General features: G+C 38.3%; 1 protein-coding gene across 4 annotated transcripts in view; it reads left to right on the forward strand.

The window, feature by feature from the left end:
* LOC122791373 (aminopeptidase O (putative)) overlaps positions 1-20320 on the forward strand; it is a 2634672-nt gene that overhangs the window by 2023751 nt on the left and 590601 nt on the right. For all 4 annotated transcript variants that reach the window (XM_044059088.1, XM_044059087.1, XM_044059089.1 and 1 more), the window contains one exon: positions 9369-9485. In XM_044059088.1, the coding sequence (XP_043915023.1) occupies positions 9369-9485 (117 nt within the window). The remainder of the gene's footprint in view (positions 1-9368; positions 9486-20320) is intronic.

A 20320-nucleotide genomic window follows, 5' to 3' on the forward strand; every position in this document is an offset into this window, starting at 1 on the left:
CTATTTCTTTCTCTTTGCCTTTACCCTGATATCAATCCTTGATAGGGAAGACAATCTCTAACCTGCAGTCCAAATAAATTATTGGCCTCTTGCCATTCTGTTACCTTTCCCTTTATAGTTATTTGCTCCCAATACATTGGTTCCTTTGCCAGTTTTTTTCCAATAAATTCCAGTCCCCTGTTGCCTGTTTGCATCCCTGACCACAATCCTCCCTATCGGCAAAATCTCTTTTCTCCATTCTCGTGCTGGTTTAGTTCTTAGAATACTCCCTGCTATTTTATGAATATAATGCTGTGTAGGGTTTTTTTTTGTTCTCCTCAAGTGTCTGCATCCAAAATCCTAATCTCACCTTATTTCTTGAGCTTCCTCCCTGTATCATCATCATTCCTTTCCACTTTGAATTATAGTTTTCTGCTTGTGCTATAAGATATTTTATTGAGTTGCTCTAAAATACCCCCTCAAATTGGGTAATCCTAGTCTGCCTTGTTCTATTGTAAGAATCAGCTTATCCCACTTGACCCTTGTTGTCTTCCCTTCCCAGATAAAATCCTACAACACTTTTTTTAATTGCTGGTTGATAACAAAAATATGCCTGACCTGTGTATAAGAGTAAAGGGACTAAAATCATTTTAACTGCTTGTATCTTAATGTCCATATCCATACAACAAAGTTTCCAGTTTCTCAATTTTTGTATTATCTTCTGTTTAGTCTCTTCCCAGATATCATTAGTTGCCACAACAGAGTCATTTCTAATCCGTACTCTTAAATACTTCATTTTATCACGTCCCCATAAATATGGATATTGTTGGACCAATTCATGTGTGGGTACATAATTTACCATTATTGCCTTTGTTTTAGCTTCATTAATTTTGTATCCCAAGAAGATTTGAAACTGTCTTAAAATGTTCCACATCACTGTAATGTCCCTTTCTAGTTTTGTGATGTATAAAATAATATAATCTGCAAATAGAGACAGATTTTCTTGACTACCATACCAATTATATCCTTGAATTGTTGAGTCCGTTATTTTCTTTGCCAGTGGTTCTAAATATAATGCAAACAACAAAGGGAAAGCGGACAACCCTGCCTGGTTCCTCTCCTCAAGCAGAAGTTATCAGAGAGGACCCCATCCACTTCAATTTTCACCTCAGATCCCACATATGTACTTCTAATCAGCCTTATAATTGTATCAGGAAAAGCAAATGCTTCCATTGCCCTGCTCATGAAGTCCTAGTCTATTCTGTCAAATGCTTTCTCTGTATCAGGACCCACCAATAAAAGTTGTACTTTCTTACATTCTGCTTCCCTCTGGATCATCAGTGTTCTGTTAATATTGTAAGATGTTTGCCTCCCCTCCAAAAAACACAGTGATTCATATCTAGCAATTTTGGTATCACTTTTGCCATTCTTTTAGCCATTATAGACAAACTCTCTGTAATCATGGTTTATTATTGAAATGGACCTGTATGAAGCTGGATGCAATGGATCTTTACCCTCTTTGGGTATTACATTTACCACCGCTGTCTTCCAGGATGCTGGTACATCTCCTCCTGTTAAAACCTTCCATATCTTTATCAGTTTTTTTCCCCTCCTAACTTCCAAACTTCCACAGGAATACCATCTGTTCCTGGGGTCTTTCCTGTAGATTGGTTATACATAGCCATTTTTATTTCATCTCTTCCTGTCCTGTTAGTAATTGAGCCTCATGTACTTCTAACCTTGGTATATTTAATTCTTCCATAAACATTTCCATTTGTACATTTTTTTGATTTCCATATTTCTCTGCTTTGTACAAACTGTCATAAAATTTCCAAAATATTTCTAATACTTCCACAGGATCTCTTCTATCTTCCTTGTTATAGGCTCCCTAAGCTTGGTTACACTTTCCACTTTCTGTTGCCTGAGTTGTGCTAAAAGATTTTGTGCTCTAGAATTATTAGCAACAACAGTTGCTTAACAGTAGTCTTTCTAAACATGTACATATTATCGAGGCAATCCCTCTGTAGGGATGTAATTTCTGTTTAGCACTCTAGTTTCTCCTTTTTCTTGTTCTGAGAGATTCCCCCTATTTTGCAATACTTTACATTTGTCAGTCCCTCTAAATAATTATTATTCCTTAACCATATCTCCCTTTCTTTTATTTCCACCCAAGTTTTAAACTTCACTTTAATTTTATCCGACTCCCTAGCTTATGCTTTCAGAACAAAATTCTATCTTCTCTAGTAGCTTCTGAATTAATTCTAAAACCCATTAATTAAATTCCTTCTTTTTCGCCGATAGGTGGGAAAGTGCCAGTGTCTCATATTTTATTTCATAACCTTGCATTTTTATTTTAGTTATTTTTGGCGCATGGTCTGAAATAGTTATTGGGTGTGTTTCAAGACCTTCAATTAAATGCAGATGGTCCTGTGAGATATAAAAATTTATCTAGCCTAGCCCAATTTTTGTATCTCGGGGAATAATATGTAAATTCACTACAGACTCCTAGTAGTGAATTCACATGTTCCATACCAAACATTTTCTTAAATTTCTTCAAAAAATCTACCCTCCTTTGTTATATTTTTCCCTTCTAGGCTCCCAGACGCATCTTCACTGTTGCAAACCTAATTTCAGTTTCCACCTATAAGTAATATTCCTTGCTGAAAGCTGATTATTTCTCCCAGAATTTTCTTAAACTCCATTATAGCAGTTTTAGGTGGGATGTAAATGCATGCCAGTGTAATCGTCCTCCTTAGCCAGTATCCCCTTAGTACTGTGCATCTTTCATTATTATCTTTTTTCCTCTTCTATCACTATTGGAGCTCATCTTGCAATTAATATAAGTACTTGTCTTTTCCTTTGCCCCAGATATTCTTCTGAATAACCGTCCTGAAAACCTTTCTTTATCAAATTAACGTGTTCATTTCTTTCGAGGTGTGTCTCCTGTAGTATAGCTATTTGCACTCTACATTTTTTTAATATAGTTCACTACTCTTTCTTTTTTATATTTATCTGTAAGACCATTCAGATTTAAAGACATTACAGAAAGCATCATTTTCTTATGTAGTTATTATAACCATCTTTTATGTATAACTGTTTTTTTTATTAAATGTCTAGTTCCAACTTTTATGTTACATACATGTACTGTTTAGCAGGTTGGTCTTTTTTCGTATTCATTTGTGCCTGTGCCACATTTACATAACTTTTTTTGTTTTTTGAAAGCCCTCAAACAGAACAAACAAACCTCCCCCTAAAACCTATTAACTTAATAATAACACACAAAACTATGTACATCTTCAAATATTGAAGTTTTTGGTTCATAATTAGAACAAAAGTTCTAAGTTGATAGCCACACAGACATGCTAGAGTCAACAAAAAAGAAAGGTTAGTCATGCTAAGGTGCATGGTACAAGCTTTTGCTATTAGTAAGTGCTATTTGATTGTGTCTATCTTTATAGCTCTCCCAGCTAAGAAAATATGAATGCTTTCAGTAAACACTTTCTCCAAGCTATTTCTCATTATCAAATTGTCTTCTAGTGACATGCAAACCAGACAAAAAACTGCCAAGGGTGCCTTGTTTACCAGAAAAAAAACCTTACAATATTCAATATTCTTTTTCATTTACATACTTTGTAATAAACTTGTTACTGGATAACGCTTAGGGTTTTAACCCAGTCATTTCCCTATGCAAGCATGGGAAAAAGCACACTGATTTTTCTTTTGTCGTACTCTCTTAACCAGACCCTTTCTCCCCCCTTTTCTTCCCCTTTTTTTCATTGCAGTGCCTACATTTCTTAAAACTGAACAAAGAAAAAGAGAGAAGGGAGAAAAAAAAGCACCTGTTTGTTAATATCCCCACTGCATTTCAAAAAAAAACTGAGAAAACTTTACTTCAAGTCTAATTGGTTTTGTATTATCTTTAAAGCCCTCACAGCTGGGAAACCCCTGATTCTTTTCAGAGAACATTATCCATCCATGCTCAACCCCTTTTCCGATTTTGCACATGGGTTCGGGGTGTCACTTCTATAGTGACAGTCATCTCGAGCCAAGGTTTACACGGCTGGGTGGCTAGCCCTGCTGCTAAAGTTCATTCATTCCACTCACTCAGCACACACACTCTCACCTATGGCCAATTTAGAGTGTCCAGTCTACCTACTGCATGCCTTTGGAATGTGGGAGGAAAACGGAGTACCCGGAGGAAACCCACATGACCACAGGGAGGACATGCAGACTCCCCACAGAAGGCACCCCAGCCGAGAATCAAACTGGAGAACCTCTTACTGGGAGGCAATGTTTGTCCTAGCCAGTGTTTCTCTTTTCTTATTTTTCCTTTTTCTTCAGCCAATCCCCTTCCCACCAGACTGTCTCCAGTTTCTCTTTATCAGATTGTCTCCACTCCATGGAAACATGAAAACCAGCTGCAGAATTGCAATTTAGTATACATGCATGCATTTGCTAGAAAAACAAAGCCTCATAATATTCAATATTTTTTTATTTACTTGTTCTGTCTTAAAACTAATCAATCTAAAGTCCTTAATCAGTCATTTCCCCATCCAAGAATGAAAAAAGCACATTAATTTTAACTTAGTCATGCCTTTTTAACCAGGTTTCTTTCTTTATCATTGTATTGTCTGTATTTCTCAAAACTGTTCAAGAAGAGAGAGAGAAGAGGGGAGAAAAAGAAAAACAACATAACACCACCTGTTTACAATCCTCATTGCACTTAAAAGTAGCATGCAAGGAAAACCATGCACCACAAATACAGTACTATTAAGAAAAGAAAGTGGTTTCTTTACTTACAGTAAGCTTTCTTCACTCCCTTCCCATCCCCAAAGCATTTTTCTGAACACTAATGACATGAAGTAGGGCATATAGTTGAGTCCCCCACAAATCCAACAATGTTTGAAAAAGTCCAATATTTCCAGATTTAATTACTGCATTGCAATCCCACGTTGTTACTGATTTTATTATTGTTCTTCTCCATTGTCCATATCCTGCCTCTGCTTCATTTCCAACGTACTGTCAATTATTTAAGTCAACTCTCTTGCTCCCTTCCTTCTCTCCATTTTCTGTCGAAATACTGGAAAAGGTTTCACAGATACAGTCTCTCTGTGGACTTTATTACCAGAGGAAGAAGAAGCAGACTCTCCTGTTTCACAGCTCACTTTTTGTTGGGCAAACGTTTGTATTTTCTCCTTAGCATGCACTTCAAAAAATGATTTTGTCCCTGCAGGGAAGAATACCTTAAAGACAGCTGGATACAGCAGCTTGAATCTCACACCTGCATCTCAACATTCTCTGAGTAGTGGAATTAATTCACTTATCTTTTGCTTGGTGTACAATGAGTAATCATTCTCCACATTCTACTGTTTCCCACTTTGTGTTTTGTCCTTCTGCCGCAGTTTTGTCAGAAACAACTCCTTCTGCTGGTAGGATTGCATCCTTACTATTAAAGGTGTAGGTTGCTTTCTTATAGCTAGGTTTGGAGCATAGACACAATGTGCCCTTTCAAGTAACAACTCCTGCTGTGGATACCATTCCAGTTGCTTATTTGTGCTTTCCTAAAATGTAATGCAGTCTGTTCCTTCCAGCTTCTCTGGTATAGCTGAAGATCTCGGGTTTTCCCTATGTGCTCTGTCCTCTAATTCTATTATTTTTTGAAAAATCTCTTCCTGAGCAGTTTCATATTCAGCCAGCCTTTTCTTCATTTCAACCTCTAATTGTTGCAGCGTTATCATCTCATCTGAATATCTGTTTAAAGCTTCTTCCATTTTTCCATCCTTTTGTTGTTTCTTCATTTCAGCTTCTAATTGTTGCAGCTTTATCATCTCATCTGAATATCTGTTTAAAGCTTCTTCCATTTTTTCCATACTTTTGGTGTATAGTCTATCAGTGTTTTGTTTATTTTAACCAAGTGTGTGTGTGCAGTTGTCCTATATCTTCCTGTAGGTTATTGGAAACCATGTCTGAAGTTTGCATTGCTTTTTGCTGAACAGCTGCAGAACTTTCCCCAGTCACTGTTTCTTCCTCACATTTTGTAGCTGATTTTTTTTCCAGTCTTCTGTATTTGTTTATTCCTGGCATACAGGCAGTACACTTACTAGCCAGTTACTGAAATTTACCCATAAACACAAGTCTACTTGCCTTCTCTGCTGAGTTTCTGTTTTGACACTGGGAGATCTAGAAACAAGCTGTTACTCAATGTGCAGCCATCTTGGAAGTCCTGTTCACCTACTCTTTAGTAGTTTTTGAAATGAGTCCTGCACCATGTTCCCCCTCCTCTCAACAAGCTTATTACTCTTTCTTGGGATGTTAGTGTTGTAGTGAAAAGTGAACTTTTGCCCCTTTTGAACCTATTGGCTTAGTGGCCCTTAAGTTTTGATCCTGAAAGATATGTTTTCTGGTGGCTCTTCATCTGCTAGGAGGAGCCCTGAGCTGTAGACCTTATTTTGTAAAGAAACATAAATAGTCTTGTCTTTCTTAGATGCCCTGTCATGTCTTAAATCTAGTCACTGTTTTATGCCAGAAATTGTCTCAGAATTTACCCTGAATCAGATCATCCAGCTGCCAGTATTTATCCTAACCCTAAAATAAGGGCAGTATGATATTTACGTTTAAGAGATAAGCCTAGTTAGCTGAGTCACTAGAAGGAAGGAGTTGAGAACTTCTGACAATCTGATCAACTTTGTCTCCTTTATGCCAGGCAGACAAGGCAAATTGCTCTCAGAAAGGATGACTAACTGCAATGTATTTTGTTGTGAGAGTAATAGAAAAACATTGGAAAGACAAGTAAAGGCACACTCAATGAGGGCAGCAGCAACCACCACAGCTGCCTTCTTTAAAAATGTTTCAGTTTGGAGTATTTGTATCTCGGGTATCTGTGAAGTAGCCACTAGGACCCCAACCCATACTTTTTTTAAGCATTACAGAGTAGACATTCAGTCCAGGAGCAGAGCAGGCATTGCCATGGTAGCCTTACAGGGCATGATACAGAATCCACCTTCACATACCCCCCCCCCGGTAGCATAATTTTATTATTCTTCACAGGTTAAGTGATAATAGTGCAGCAGTGATTCTTATAATGAACATAACACAGCTGTGTGAGTGTACTCACTATAATAGTAGAAGTTTGATAAGCTGTCTTAGACTTGGGATGGAGGCTGGAAGATGACCTGGGGGGGGGGGTGCCGCTTTCTTGCTGAGATGGCAGAGAACAAGGGTTGCCATTCTTTATACAGCGATGATTCAAAAGGCAGGAGACCTATTTCTTTCTAAAGTTTCCATAAAATAAAAATCTTGAATTTGGTGCAACACATATCGTACAGAGGCTACTCCCAGGACTTATAAGGTGCCTTCAGATGCCCCCTTCATTTGGACCGAGGCTTCAGAGTTGAGCTTTATATTTGTGACTTGATGTGCACAGAAATAGATTACCTCAGATGTCTAGTCAGCACTGACCTGGCCTATGTTGCCGATGATAATTTTTAACCAAAAAGAAGTGAGGATGGAACAGGCTGATGCCACTTTTAGCCGAACATCATAATGGACTGGGATTGCTACTGCAGTGACTATCTTTGTATTCTGTCTTCTCCACTTAGGATGAGTATATTTATTAGCTATACTTTCTGCTGAATTCTTCACGTAACTACTTTCATCCTTTCACTCTTAGTTATGTGATGAAACCCATCAAGTCCCATTTCTTATTGTATTCATTTTTATAAATAGCAATTAAAAAGTGTTCATTTAATAACCAAATCTGTTTATTTATTTTGAGTGCCAGTAAATTGAAGAGTACTTAGGTGAGACTGACACATTTTTTGAGTTATTTTTCTACCCTTCTGTTACTCTAACAAGCAGCTCCATTGCCCCATGTCCTTTGCTGGGTCTACCAGCATTCTAGTCATCCCCAGTTCAATCCCATAATTTAAGCTGGATCCAGTGAGGATCTTAAGGGAGTTTTGGGGGTGGTGGTCTGTCCATCTTCTAGCCGGGGGGGGGTTATACTTTTATGACCTACCCTGTTTCTTCCTTTCCCTAAGTTCTGTATGGTACGACCTGAGGGGTGATTGTGCTGTGGAAACATGCTGTTTAACACATTGCCTCTGTGGCAGCTCAGCCTTGTCTTCACCCTATTCATCTCTGTGGTCTGTGCTTCTTGACATGATGTCCCAGCCTCCAGGAAGGATCATCACATAAGATGCCCACAGAACCACTAAACCACCAGGGATGGTAACGTCCATTCTTCTGTGCTGCTCTGTCAGACATCTGAGCATTAATTGAAACTGGGCCACCAGGACTATAGTCAGGGCTTTATCTCTGTAGGCCCAGAGATGTAGTGCGAATGATTAAATGGTGTTTCAGTAAAATGTAGAAGTAAGGTTTATCCTTGACCTCATATTCTCACCCATGTACATAGTATAATGTATTCTCTGGCTGCAAAATATTATAGGCAGATACAAGTCTTAATTAATTTCAAGTTTTGTTGTGGCACCATTTAGTTAGTGACTATCCATTTAGTTGTCTTCATTAAATCTGTTGTCACTAAAACAAAAGTGCAACCTTTTCACCAAACTGTTCTGCTTGTTGTCATTCTCTCAGGTCCCACTGTCATTCCTTTTGCCTTTATTTGTTCCCTTATGTAGGCATAATTGGTCTATTTTATTGACTGAATTGTCTGTTTCCCTCATTTTTTTTTACTGTATTGTCTCTGTCATACCCTCAGTTTGAGCCTTGCTTCTTTGAGTGCTTATCCTGCTTTCTGCCTTAACTGCCAGCATTTTTCTTTCTTTTCTAACTTTATATATCTTTGATAGCACCTCACTGGGTTGTAGTTTGGCCTTTATCACTCTACACCATGGCACTGGATTCACTTAATACTGTTGAACAGAGATCCATAATTATTGCCAGTAAAACTATTTTAGAATACAGTCAGAGAGGGAGAATGTATTTTAGATATTCAGCATGTAGGGTTTATGGAAACTAAGCATGTCATGCAGATTTAATTTTGTTTATTTTTCTAATTCCATGACTAGGTTATGTATTGTCAAAAGTTATGTTTCCAGAACAGTGGTAATATTTTGTCGAGATATACCATTTTGATTGTGTTTTTGTGTTTGTGTGTGCATGAATGTGCATATGTTACTTGACTAACAGTAAAATGATCTGAATGGCTATGGGAAAAAAAAAGGTTTCATTGACCTCTGAAGAATAATTTCCTGTACAATGTAGAGAGCACAAATCTTGAGGTTTGCTAAAGGTCAGCTGCAGAGTTCTGTGTATATTTCTACCGTACACACCATAATTTGATGATTTAATCCAGACTCACTGTCTGCAGTGTGTTTACTTGGTAAGCATTGCTTTCCCCATTGATAATGTTATTTTTGTTTCAGCTTCTTTCCGACCAGCTTGTCCTCCTACTTGAGTTTCTCCTACAAGAGAAGACATTGTGCCATAAAGCTCTGCAGAGGTTAAGGAGCACGTACCAGCTTCTGAGACAAGATGCAGAGGTATGTTCTTAACAATCTGAGTGGTGTGCTGAGTAATCTGTTAAACTGTAGACTTGTGCATAAGGGTGTTTGGCAAATTTAAGAAGCTCTGTCATTCTTGCATTTTAAAATGGTGTGCGACAGTGAACTAAGAGGTTTTGCTGCCAGCTGACATACAAGCTGAAATATGCATTCAGATATGGTGACCTCCACAGAACTCATTGATATTTAGGGGCATTGCACAAGACAAGCACTACTACTACCCATATGTGGTAATGTGTTGACCATATTGACTTGCTCTCAGGCTACAGTTTTATACTTGTGTGGATGCATATTCTTGTGGCACTCATTTTCTATCATGTAGGCTGTCGTCAGTGTGATAATGTGTTTGGAAACTTGCCATGTTTGTATTGTCTTCCATAAATGTAGTAAAAATGCTTGCAGATGCATGCATTGTGTTTGTATTGCCTTTGGTGTGTCTGTGATTCATTAGTTATTGTTTAGTTTTTCATATGTTAGTAAAAGAATGGTCTTCCAAGATTTTAAAAGAACCAGCATTGTTGTTTAGTTAAAAAAAAAAAAAAAACTTGTTTTACCACTTCAGTCAAGTTGGAAGTCTTTCACTGTCTTGTGGTTTAAGGCAAGCCTACCAGTAAGTCAGTAAATTCTAAAAAAAAAAAAAAATCAAATCCTTGATAGAGGGGAGGAGGTTTCTTATGACAGATGTTGGTTTACTCCTCTCTTTTTCTGTCCCAATCTGTAAAGTGACTTTTAAGTCTTCTTTTGCACTTTGTACTTACCTTAAGCGCCATGGCATGTGGTGCCTTCAGTACCAGGCTGCATTTTCCTTCTAGTCATTTTTGAATGAAAACAGTTATCAAATGTTTTCCTTTACATGATATTACTGAAAAGTTCAGTAAACTTTACCCTTGGTGATATCAGTGTAGGAATATTGTGGGGGTGCATCCGTATACTTCAGTGGACGCACCACAGCACACATACACATTGCACAAGGTTCTGTCCATTAATGTCTATGGATGCAACCCTCCACACAATCCCTCTGATGAGGTCACCAAGGAATACAGTAGACTTGTGTGGAGGTATCACTAATGTAAAAGTTTAAGAACCTTTTTGTTAAAAAAATTGTCAGCATAATACTGATATTATAGGGTGGAAAATGAATAGCAGAACTTAAGTTACAAATGGGACAAATCTGTTTTTATTCATTGCAATGAGAGTATTTCCTGTTATAGAAAAGATCTAGAAGATGTGGAAATTACTCATACACCTGTGCAAGCATGTGTCAAATAGAGGAAATTTTTGCCACATTTGTACATGGCTGCACTTCTGAGCTGCAAGCTCACTTTGCGTGATTATTCAGTTTTGTTTACTAGGTTAATCCCTTTAAAATAAAGGACTTTTTGTTGGGAAGGCCTATGGAGTAGTGCACCAGACATAACACACTTACAGCATTAATACTCCATTGTTCTTCACCACACCTAACTTCATGAGAGTTGAACAATTTGTGATGAGTGTCCAGTACACTTTACTGAAATTGTCTGAGATTTGTACTTCTGCTGTCTTGTGTTCTAGTATATTGAAAACATTGCTTATTAATGAAATATTGATTGCAAACTGTGGATTTTGTTTTGTGTTGCTTTATTCATATTTTTTACATTTTTTGCTGTGCTGCACACACAGGTTGTACTACAGTGTCAGTATTGGAAAATGATTCCAAGTACTTATTGTGGAAATTACACCAACAACCTTCTGATTTTTCTCTCATCAAGGACAAGTGTGCTGCCTGTTGAATTACTGACATTAGCTGAGAATTGTATAAGGGATACCATTCACTGTTTCTGGCAGCAGCTAATTTGTCAGAGTTTTGAAACATTTGTACTTGACGATGGACTTTTAAGCTGAAACTGGATGATGCTACCAAGAAAGGTACAATGAGCATTTTAGAGTGCAGTCCCCCCCAAAAAAGTGTCCCTCTTTTGTCAAATTGTTCTAGTGTCACTCTTCTTGTTTTTGCACCTCAGGAATTCCAGAGTTGCTATTTGACAAAAGATCTATGATAATGATACATTAGCCATTTGTTTTAGGGTTTAACTTAAGTTTTGTATCTGAAAACTAAAAGATTTATGTGCCATAATCTATTAAGGTTGCACTTCTTCCTGTGTTTATTCAGCTCCTTCTTGCTGGGAAAGCTTACCCCAGGTTGTAGGATTAATTTTTTAAATTTTAAAGTAGTGATTTTCTTATGTGGAGTTATTTCTTGCTTCTTTACTTTCTTAGTGTTTGTTTTTGTCCCCCCTTGACTTGCCTGATGGCTGTTCTCCATCCTCCCAGCTGGCCATTCATTCTGTTGAGGGTGAGAGCTTGGCATCCACATGTTAGACAAGAGCCCTGTGGCCTATTTGTTCCTGCCTGGGAAGCCATGTCAAAGATATTCCTAATCCTTTTAGGCAATTCCTTTGTTTTTTCTGTCACTCAAACATTTTCCTTTGAAACAATGGAAAAGTTTTATGAGTAAATTATCTCTTTGGGCTTTGTTATTGTCATAAGAATGAGAAGCAGAGTCTCCTTCTACTTGCTGGCTAAACTTTTATTTCCCTCATAACCTGTAATGTATCCAAAAATGCCTTTTATACTCCAGAAAAAATATTCTAAAGAAAGCTAGATGCAGCTTAAATCTAATACTTGCATCTCAACATTCCGTGATAGCTGGGATAAATGCCTCTGTTCTGACTGGCGTACAGCAAATAGTCATTTTCCACAAACCCTCTGCCGTACCCAATTTTAATAGGTTCATAGGTGATTACTAGGCCTTTTTAAACCTAGCCAAGCATCCCAGCATGAGAATCAACCCCCTGTATCTTGTGTATGTGGGGTAAATATCTTACCATTATGCCAACTTGCAATCCCTAAATTGTTTGTCAGAAGTGGGATGTGAACCTACTCCAGAGAAGACTGCGACCATAACACAGTGCCTTAGACCACTCGGCCATCTTTACAACAGCTATTTTAATACTTTTCTGTCACAATTTTGTCAGGACCACCTTTCTGGCTGGTATGATTGTATATGCACTTATATTGGTCTCTGCTGCTTTCTTATGGCCGTATATGGAGCGTACACACAATGTTTTGTCTCTGTTAGCAAATCCTGCTGTGAAACACTGGTCTAGTTGCTTATGTCTAATTTTATAATGCAGTCTGTTCTTTCCAGTTGCTCCGATACAGCAAAATATCTCAAGTTTTCTTTGTATCAGTAGCATAGCTCGGATGAGGTGAGAGGGGCAACAGCCTTGGGCACAAAGTGTTGGGAGTGCAATCAGACAAGTCTGATCTCTCTTTAATGTAATGCCAGCTCTTAAAAGCTGGTAATGCATGTGCAGTCAAAGCTGAGCCCTGCAGTGCTCCTTGTGTGGTCTAAACTGTAACAGCTGTGCTTACTGCATTGTAGCAAACAGTTTGCTACAGTTCAAAAGTATTTTTTAACCTAAAACCTGAGCGCTGTAGCTCTTCGTGCGGGCAGGGTATAAAAGCAGTAGCAACTGTTTGCAGATTGCTACAGTCAGGGCCGGTGTTAGCATTTTGGGGGCCCCCAGCAAATGTGAAGGTGGGGGGCCTTTAGGATTTTCCAGTCTAAGTATCATGCTGTCACTGTCACCCCTCCCAAGCAGCCTTTTAGTTCATGCTGCAGATTTTTAGGAGTAGTACACATAGACTGAACTGCAGCTATAATGAACTTGTATTATGACAGGCCTGTGTACCACACTATGTTGGCCCATCTTACGAAGGTGCATCACAGCTACTGGAATTTGGTTGCAACAACATTACATTACCATAGCTCTCAACCTTCCATCTCCAAAATGGGGAGCACTAGCCATCATAATGTGGAACAAATGGGCAAAATGTGAAACACATGCTAATGGCTTACTAACAGCTTCAACTAGGAAGGTCATAGGATGATTTAAAATATGCTGGTTTTACTTATAAAGAAGATCTTTTATTGAATTAATATGATTCATTTCTATTTACAATGGATTTCACTTAAAAAAAAATCCTAACACTGAATGTGTGACAGAGTCTTTCAATATGGAACTATGAGGAACTTTGAGGAACGTGAATTTTTTAAGACCCCAAATGAGGTACATTCCTCGTAATGAGGTACACTTGAGAGGTATGTACATTACAACAACTGTATGTACAGGTCTGTACTTAAATGAAATGGTACCCTAGGCACTGTCTACTGTTCCAGCCCCCCCCCCCCACACACACACCCTCCAATCCTCCCCTCTGTTTTCCTCCATATTGGGCTCCCCATACCGTGCACATTACATTTTTCTTCCTTTTCTCACATTTTGCCTTACTCTTCAGCTTTTTATAGAGGCCATAACTTTCTGTATGCTCTGAAGGGCATTATAAAGTTTTTTTTTTATACACAACCTTTTCATCCAAAGATTGTTTGAAAAAAAAAGTATAATTAAGGGAAGAAATTCAGTGTTGTTCAGCTTTAGTTTTCCTAGCATCCTTTCAGCACACCTTTTCTGATGAAGACATCACAGTAATATTCATTTAGGAAATAACTCAATTAAGCTGGTGCCACCCAGAAGCTATAGGGATTATAGATGCTCAGGGATGCATTTCTGAGCATTTCCTGACTTTTTAATCCAATTGTGGCTTAAACAGAAATCATGAGTATGAAAAGAATTTCAGTCTTATTTTTTTTCTTTCAAGGAAGACATAAGTTGTGCCAAAGACTTAAGACAAAGTAGTAGTGCATAATAAGCTTATAACCCAATTATTGTGAAGATACGCAGGTTCTATCTGGAAATACTGCCTACATTCCTAACCCTCCATAAAAGACTGTCACTGTCTATGCATCCCTCTGGTGATAGACTGGGATGGAAGCAGAAGTTCAAATGGCCACAGTCATGTATTTCAAGTGACTGCTGACATACACATACATAACATTACTCCTCACCCCCAACCCTCAAAGACAGCTACTTGTATACATGTCTGATGTGTGATTGTGAGGAAAGTGAATAAAATAATGATTACAGTAATCTACTGTGTGCTGCTCCCAGACAGTACACGCTATAGTAACCCTCTATGTACAACTCTGAGGTCTGTGAGAAAAGTAAAAGAAACAATGACCGCACTGACCTCAGACCAAACGCAAGCTATAAGGACCTGCTGCTTACACCACTAAGGTTTGATTGTGATGAAAATTAAAGTAATAACCGCACAATCCTCAGCCCTCCCCTTACATAACCTACAGCTGCTTTCTGTATACACACACACACACACACACATACCTATGCAGGGCTGGTTTTAGAATGGATGTGGCTGAAAGCAGAGGCCATTATCAGCTTTATCCTTACAGGGCCATGACACAGCCTTGTTCTGGCTAAACAGCATAATCAGAAAATTTATGCATTTTTTTGCTTAATTTTTCCCCAACCAGCAAAAGGTTTTGTGAGGCCCCCACACAGTCATGGATGATTAAGGGAGCCTCCCTGTATCCATTTATACAGTCTGGGTATTGGAGGCTACCAGACTCCTAGAAGATCTAAGTGTCTGAATGTTCTGTGATATATATTTTCTGCGTTACATTTGAATTATAATTACGTGTTAGATTAACTTTTTACTGAAATCCAGATGAATAATGTTATGTGTCCTAGCATTATTAGATGTGTGCAAGGATAAAAATCAGAGATATTTTTTACACACACACATTCATAAGCCATAACAGTACTAGTTTTGTACTTATTTCAGCAAATTGCAATACATTGTGCAGCACTGATATTGCCATACCAGATCAATGACTGCTGTTGAGTAGTCATCAAACAGCAACAGGGGTAAATTCTCTTTTATTTACTTCACTGAGGAGTAATGCATACCTGTTACTGTCCCTGATTCCACATACCTTCCCTGATTTTGCTCATAATGTTGCTCTACCCTTTGTAAACTTTGATTTGCTGGTAAATCACTTAGGACAACTGACAGTCAAGAAGTCCAGACGTCAGAGTTTTGAACTTCTTATTGTCTAAAAAAATGCATGTTGATGCAAAAGGTGTTGCTCTATTAACTTTTTAAGTGTATTAGATTAATATTTAAAAATTGTTCCTGATGTTGATTCTTTATTCTGTTATTATATTTGGCATTGTGCTGAATTTTTCAGCAAAGATGTTGAGAGTTATAGTATCTGGTGTTCTGACAGTATTTATAAAACTCCCAGAAAGAGAAAACCATCCCTGATGATTCAAAACATTGTCTCATCTTAAAATTCAAGGTTTGTACTGAGATTATTCAGTCTGGGCCACTAATCTCTCTAGTGCTTACCTTGCTCATGTTCATTATCAGTTTTATCCTAACAGGGTCATACCACAGCCCCATTCGGGTTAAAGATCGTAATCAGGAAATTAGTGCATTTTTTCTCCTCATTTTTACCCACCCAGCAGCAGCTTTTGTGGGGGCCATCTTAAAGGGCCCCCCTGCAGTCATGGGTATTGCAGATATCTAAGGCTAGCTACGTTGTTAGTTTTAGTATACAGAATGTCCATCAGTAGGATTTAACTAAGTTAGAAGCACTATGTCAGTGGGAAAATATGTAACTGAAATGTGAAGCCTGTTACTTGATAAAACAATGATACTACAATCAAAGATATCTTTGAATTTTAAAGGAGATATAAATAACGGTTATTACACACCTGTTTTTTAAGTATACAAGACTGGTATACTAGGTTTTGTTGGTTTGACAGACCTGTTGCAAAATATCAAGATAAGATAAGTTGCTGTGGTTGGGGCCCCCCAGGAACAGGGGGCCCCCAGCGACCACAGGGTTCGCTGGTGCCTAAAGCCGGCTATGGCTACAGTTTAAAAGAAGAAATGTTTTTTTTCTTTTAATAAACTTTGTTAAAGGAGGGTTGGGGGCAGGGCACAGTAATGGGATCTGAATGTCTAGGGCTGGGGGGCGGGGCATGTCCTGCATCTGGCTACCTAGTTGGTATGGTTAGGGTTGTGGAGCGGGGCATGTCATGCATCCAGCTGGTTGCTATGCCAGTAGAAATAATGTCTTTGCACATCTAACTTTAATAAGTAAGCTGGCCACTTACAGCTTATTATAGTGAAGTTTTTTTTTTTTTGAGGGTGGGGCTAATTGAACCAGCTATGCTTCTGCTTTGCATGCTCTGTATTCTAACTCCTCTGTTATTTAAACAGCTCTTCTTGAGAAGCCTCATGCTCAGCAGTCCTTTTTTTTCCATTTCATCCTTTGATTTTGCAGTTTTATTAGTTCAATTTAACTGGTTAAAAGCTACTTCTGTTTTTTCCTACCTTTTGTTTGACTTTATATATTTCTCCAGTGTTTCACTTGTTTTAAACAGCTCTGAATGCATTTCATTTATTTTTTCCTCTAAATGTTTGGAAGCCATCTCATGCAACAAAGCTGACACTTGAACTGATTTTTACTGAAAATCTACAAGTTTCTTCCTAGCCAGAGTTTTTTTTTCCTCCTTTTCTGGTTGATTTTCTCATACTTTATTGTTTAACTTGCCGGCATCCAGGCTGTATAATTACTAGTTAATAACTGAGTTTGGTGAATTGCACTGTCTTTTTTCACACTGGGAAGAGTTCTGATGAACTTTGTTAAGCAGTATGCTACCATCTTTGAAGTAAGACAAGGTACAGTTGTCAGAACAGCTACTGTAGGTGTAACTACTCTGTTGCTAAATCCTTTATTAATTGTAAGTGTTTTTCTTTTGATTTTTTTTTTTTTTTGTTTTGTGTTTGTATTATAAAGTCATTTGAATATGTGGGGAAGTCATATAGACTCATGCTGAGCTTGAATGGCTTGATACAAAGGATGAGATGTAGGTGTCCACACACTATTGCCTCTACATATGGCTTGAACACCTCATAAGCAGAGTATGAATCAAGGATACCAGATTTCTTATCCGGCAGGTAGGGACTCCAAAAAAAAAAGGGGGGGGTCTTTAATGTGGAACACCTTTAGTTCCGCATTAAACACAAGTAGCTCCATGTTTGGCGATTTTTGATTGACCCATATGCCAGCATACGAGCCAACCAAAAAAAAAATCGCAAAACGGAGCTACTTCTGTTCAGTGTGGAACATCAGGTAGTTCCTCATTCAACAGAAGTAGCTCTATTTTGCGATTTTTTTTTTTTTTTTTTTATTGGCTCATATACTGGCATACGGGCCAATTAAAAAGAAGCAAACCGGAAGCTGTTTCACCAGGATTTTATCCGGCAATGTGGGACTCTGGATCGGGCTGCTGATCCTGGGACAGTCCCACTCAAATAGGGATGTCTGGCAACCCTGGTATGAATATATGTGATTCTGCAGCAGTAATTCACCTTCTAGTTAAAAAGCTAACATTTAATTGTTATAATTAAAGTTAGCACTGCAAACATTTAGTCTTAGAATTGTACGTTATCAAGTTGTGTTGCTGCAGAAATTTAACTTTATTAAGTCAATATATTACTGAAACTGTGTCTTTGTTAAATTTAAGTTTGATGAAAAACAGAAATGAAAACTGATTAGAGAGTACCATAAGAGAGCTAAACTGTATGAGATAAGAATACTTTGCCTTGAACAGCTATAAGTTGCTATTTATATCTGGACTGTTCCTTTCCCAGCAACATACTTTATGAAATATATTGCAGGGGTTGGGAGGGTGGCCTAATGGTTAAGGTGTTTGCCTTACAAACACAAGGTGCAGGGTTTGAGTCTCACATGAGATAATTGGCTAGGCTTAAAAAGGCTCACAAGGGCAGTTAGCTTAGTACTAATCTATGAACCTATGAACCACTGTTCTTACCAACACCTAACATATGAAAATTCCAGCAAAGCTAGAACTTCCAATAAGTGGCATCCCAAACCTCTTGTATCAGAGGCACATGGCATATATGTAAATGAGCCTTAGGAACATCAGGTGTTTCAGCTAATTGGAGATTCTGAATGTCCATGACTTGTTTAGTTGTTTTACTCAACAATTTCAGGCCAATAAAGCCAAACCCCACTAGCTGTGGATATGCATATTTCAGCCTTGTTATGACCTCTTCAGCACAGCACAAGCAGAGTGTTTGACTAAGCATTAGAAACACAGGGCAGTTATATCCAGCTGATGTCCGTTATCATTAGGGTCACTGCAAAAATATCCCAAACAACAAACTTAAACAATGAGTGAGAAGGTCACTGAAAACCCAATCAGTAAAAACAAAATGAAAATTCCAGCAAAGCTAGAACTTCCAATAAGTGACATCCCAAACCTCTTGTATCAGAGGAACATGGGATATATGCAAATGAGCCTTATGAACCTCAGGTATTGCAGCTAATTAGCATCTACTGATTGGTTTGTCAGTGACCTTCTGGTTATAACTGGGTATAACTGCCCTGTGTTTCTAATGCTTAGTCAAACACTCTGCTTGTGCTGTGCTGACGAGGTCATTACAAGGCCGAAATATGCATATCCACAGCTAGTGGGGTATGGCTTTATTGGCCTGAAATTGTCCAGTAAAACGACAAAACAAATCATGGGCATTCAGAATCACCAATTAGCTGAACCACCTGATGTTCATAATGCTCATTTGCATATATCCCATGTGCCTCTGATACAAGAGGTTTGGGAGGTCACTTATTGGAAGTTTTAGCTTTGCTGGAATTTTCATTTTGGTTTTACTGATTGTTTTTTCAGTGACCTTCTCACTCATTGTTTTAGCATCTAACATATGAGAAAATGTGCAGTGGGCCAGACTCCTCCTTTCTAGCAGTGTAGAATGATTCAGCAAATGTAAGATTTATAAGAACAGGACTTTATTTCGCTAACTGTCTCTTCTGTCCAGCTTGCAGAATGTTCTGTTTTACATCTGTGCATGACTGTATTGATGACAAACTTTTTGACATTACTGCTGGTAGTAAATGTATAGGGATCCCTGTAAGCTGCAGAAATTTGTTTCTTTGAGGTTGCCTGTGCGTACTTCATAAAAGAATAACTAGAATGCTTTAGCATTTAAATGCTTTTTATTAAATCTTTAAACTGCTTCTGCTGGTGTCTTTTGTCTCCTCCCATATGTGCTACCACTGCTGTAGTTAATTACCCTGCTTCAGAATTCTAGTGTTGAACCTGTCAGGTTTGTATTATTCACCCTGGAATGTAATAGTACTTTTTTGTGATATTCATTTTGTTGTTAACTGTGTATAAAGTTAAGTACAGAAAAAGCAAAAGGGTGCCAAAATAACAAGCACTGATTTTCCTGGTATTGTATATTCAGCTCTACATTAGTCACCACTGTTATCAGCCTACGAATTCTGGTTGCATGCTTGCTTTTCTTGGCTGCCTAGTGGGTATGTGAAAGCAGAAACAATGGAAAACAATGTGATTATCATACAACATGAATGAATCTGGAAGCACTGTGTAATATTATTAAAGCAGTTTGCAGGGGGGGGGGTTAAGTCACCCCAAACCTCTCCTTCTTATATATACCAACTCCAGGATCAGTATACTTTGGAGTAAAGAGAATTCTCTAAGGTACTGCAGCCTCTTAGTATATCCATCCACCCACAACCCTCCTTTCCCCATTTTTGAACATGGGGTTGGGGTGTCACTGCAATAGTGACAATCATCTAGAGCCAAGGTTTACACTGCTGGGTGGCTAGCCCTGCCGCATTATTTCTTCCATACCACACAGTCACACCTATGGCCAGTTTTGAGTGTCCATTCTACCTACTGCATGTCTTTGGAACATGGGAGGAAACTAGAGCACCTGGAGAAAACCCACACAAACACAGGAAGGGCATGCAGACTTGGCACAGAAGGCACCCCAGC

The sequence above is a fragment of the Protopterus annectens genome, chromosome 17.part0 (genome assembly GCF_019279795.1).
Source record: "Protopterus annectens isolate FY-2018-M chromosome 17.part0, PAN1.0, whole genome shotgun sequence".
NCBI lineage: Eukaryota > Metazoa > Chordata > Ceratodontiformes > Protopteridae > Protopterus > Protopterus annectens.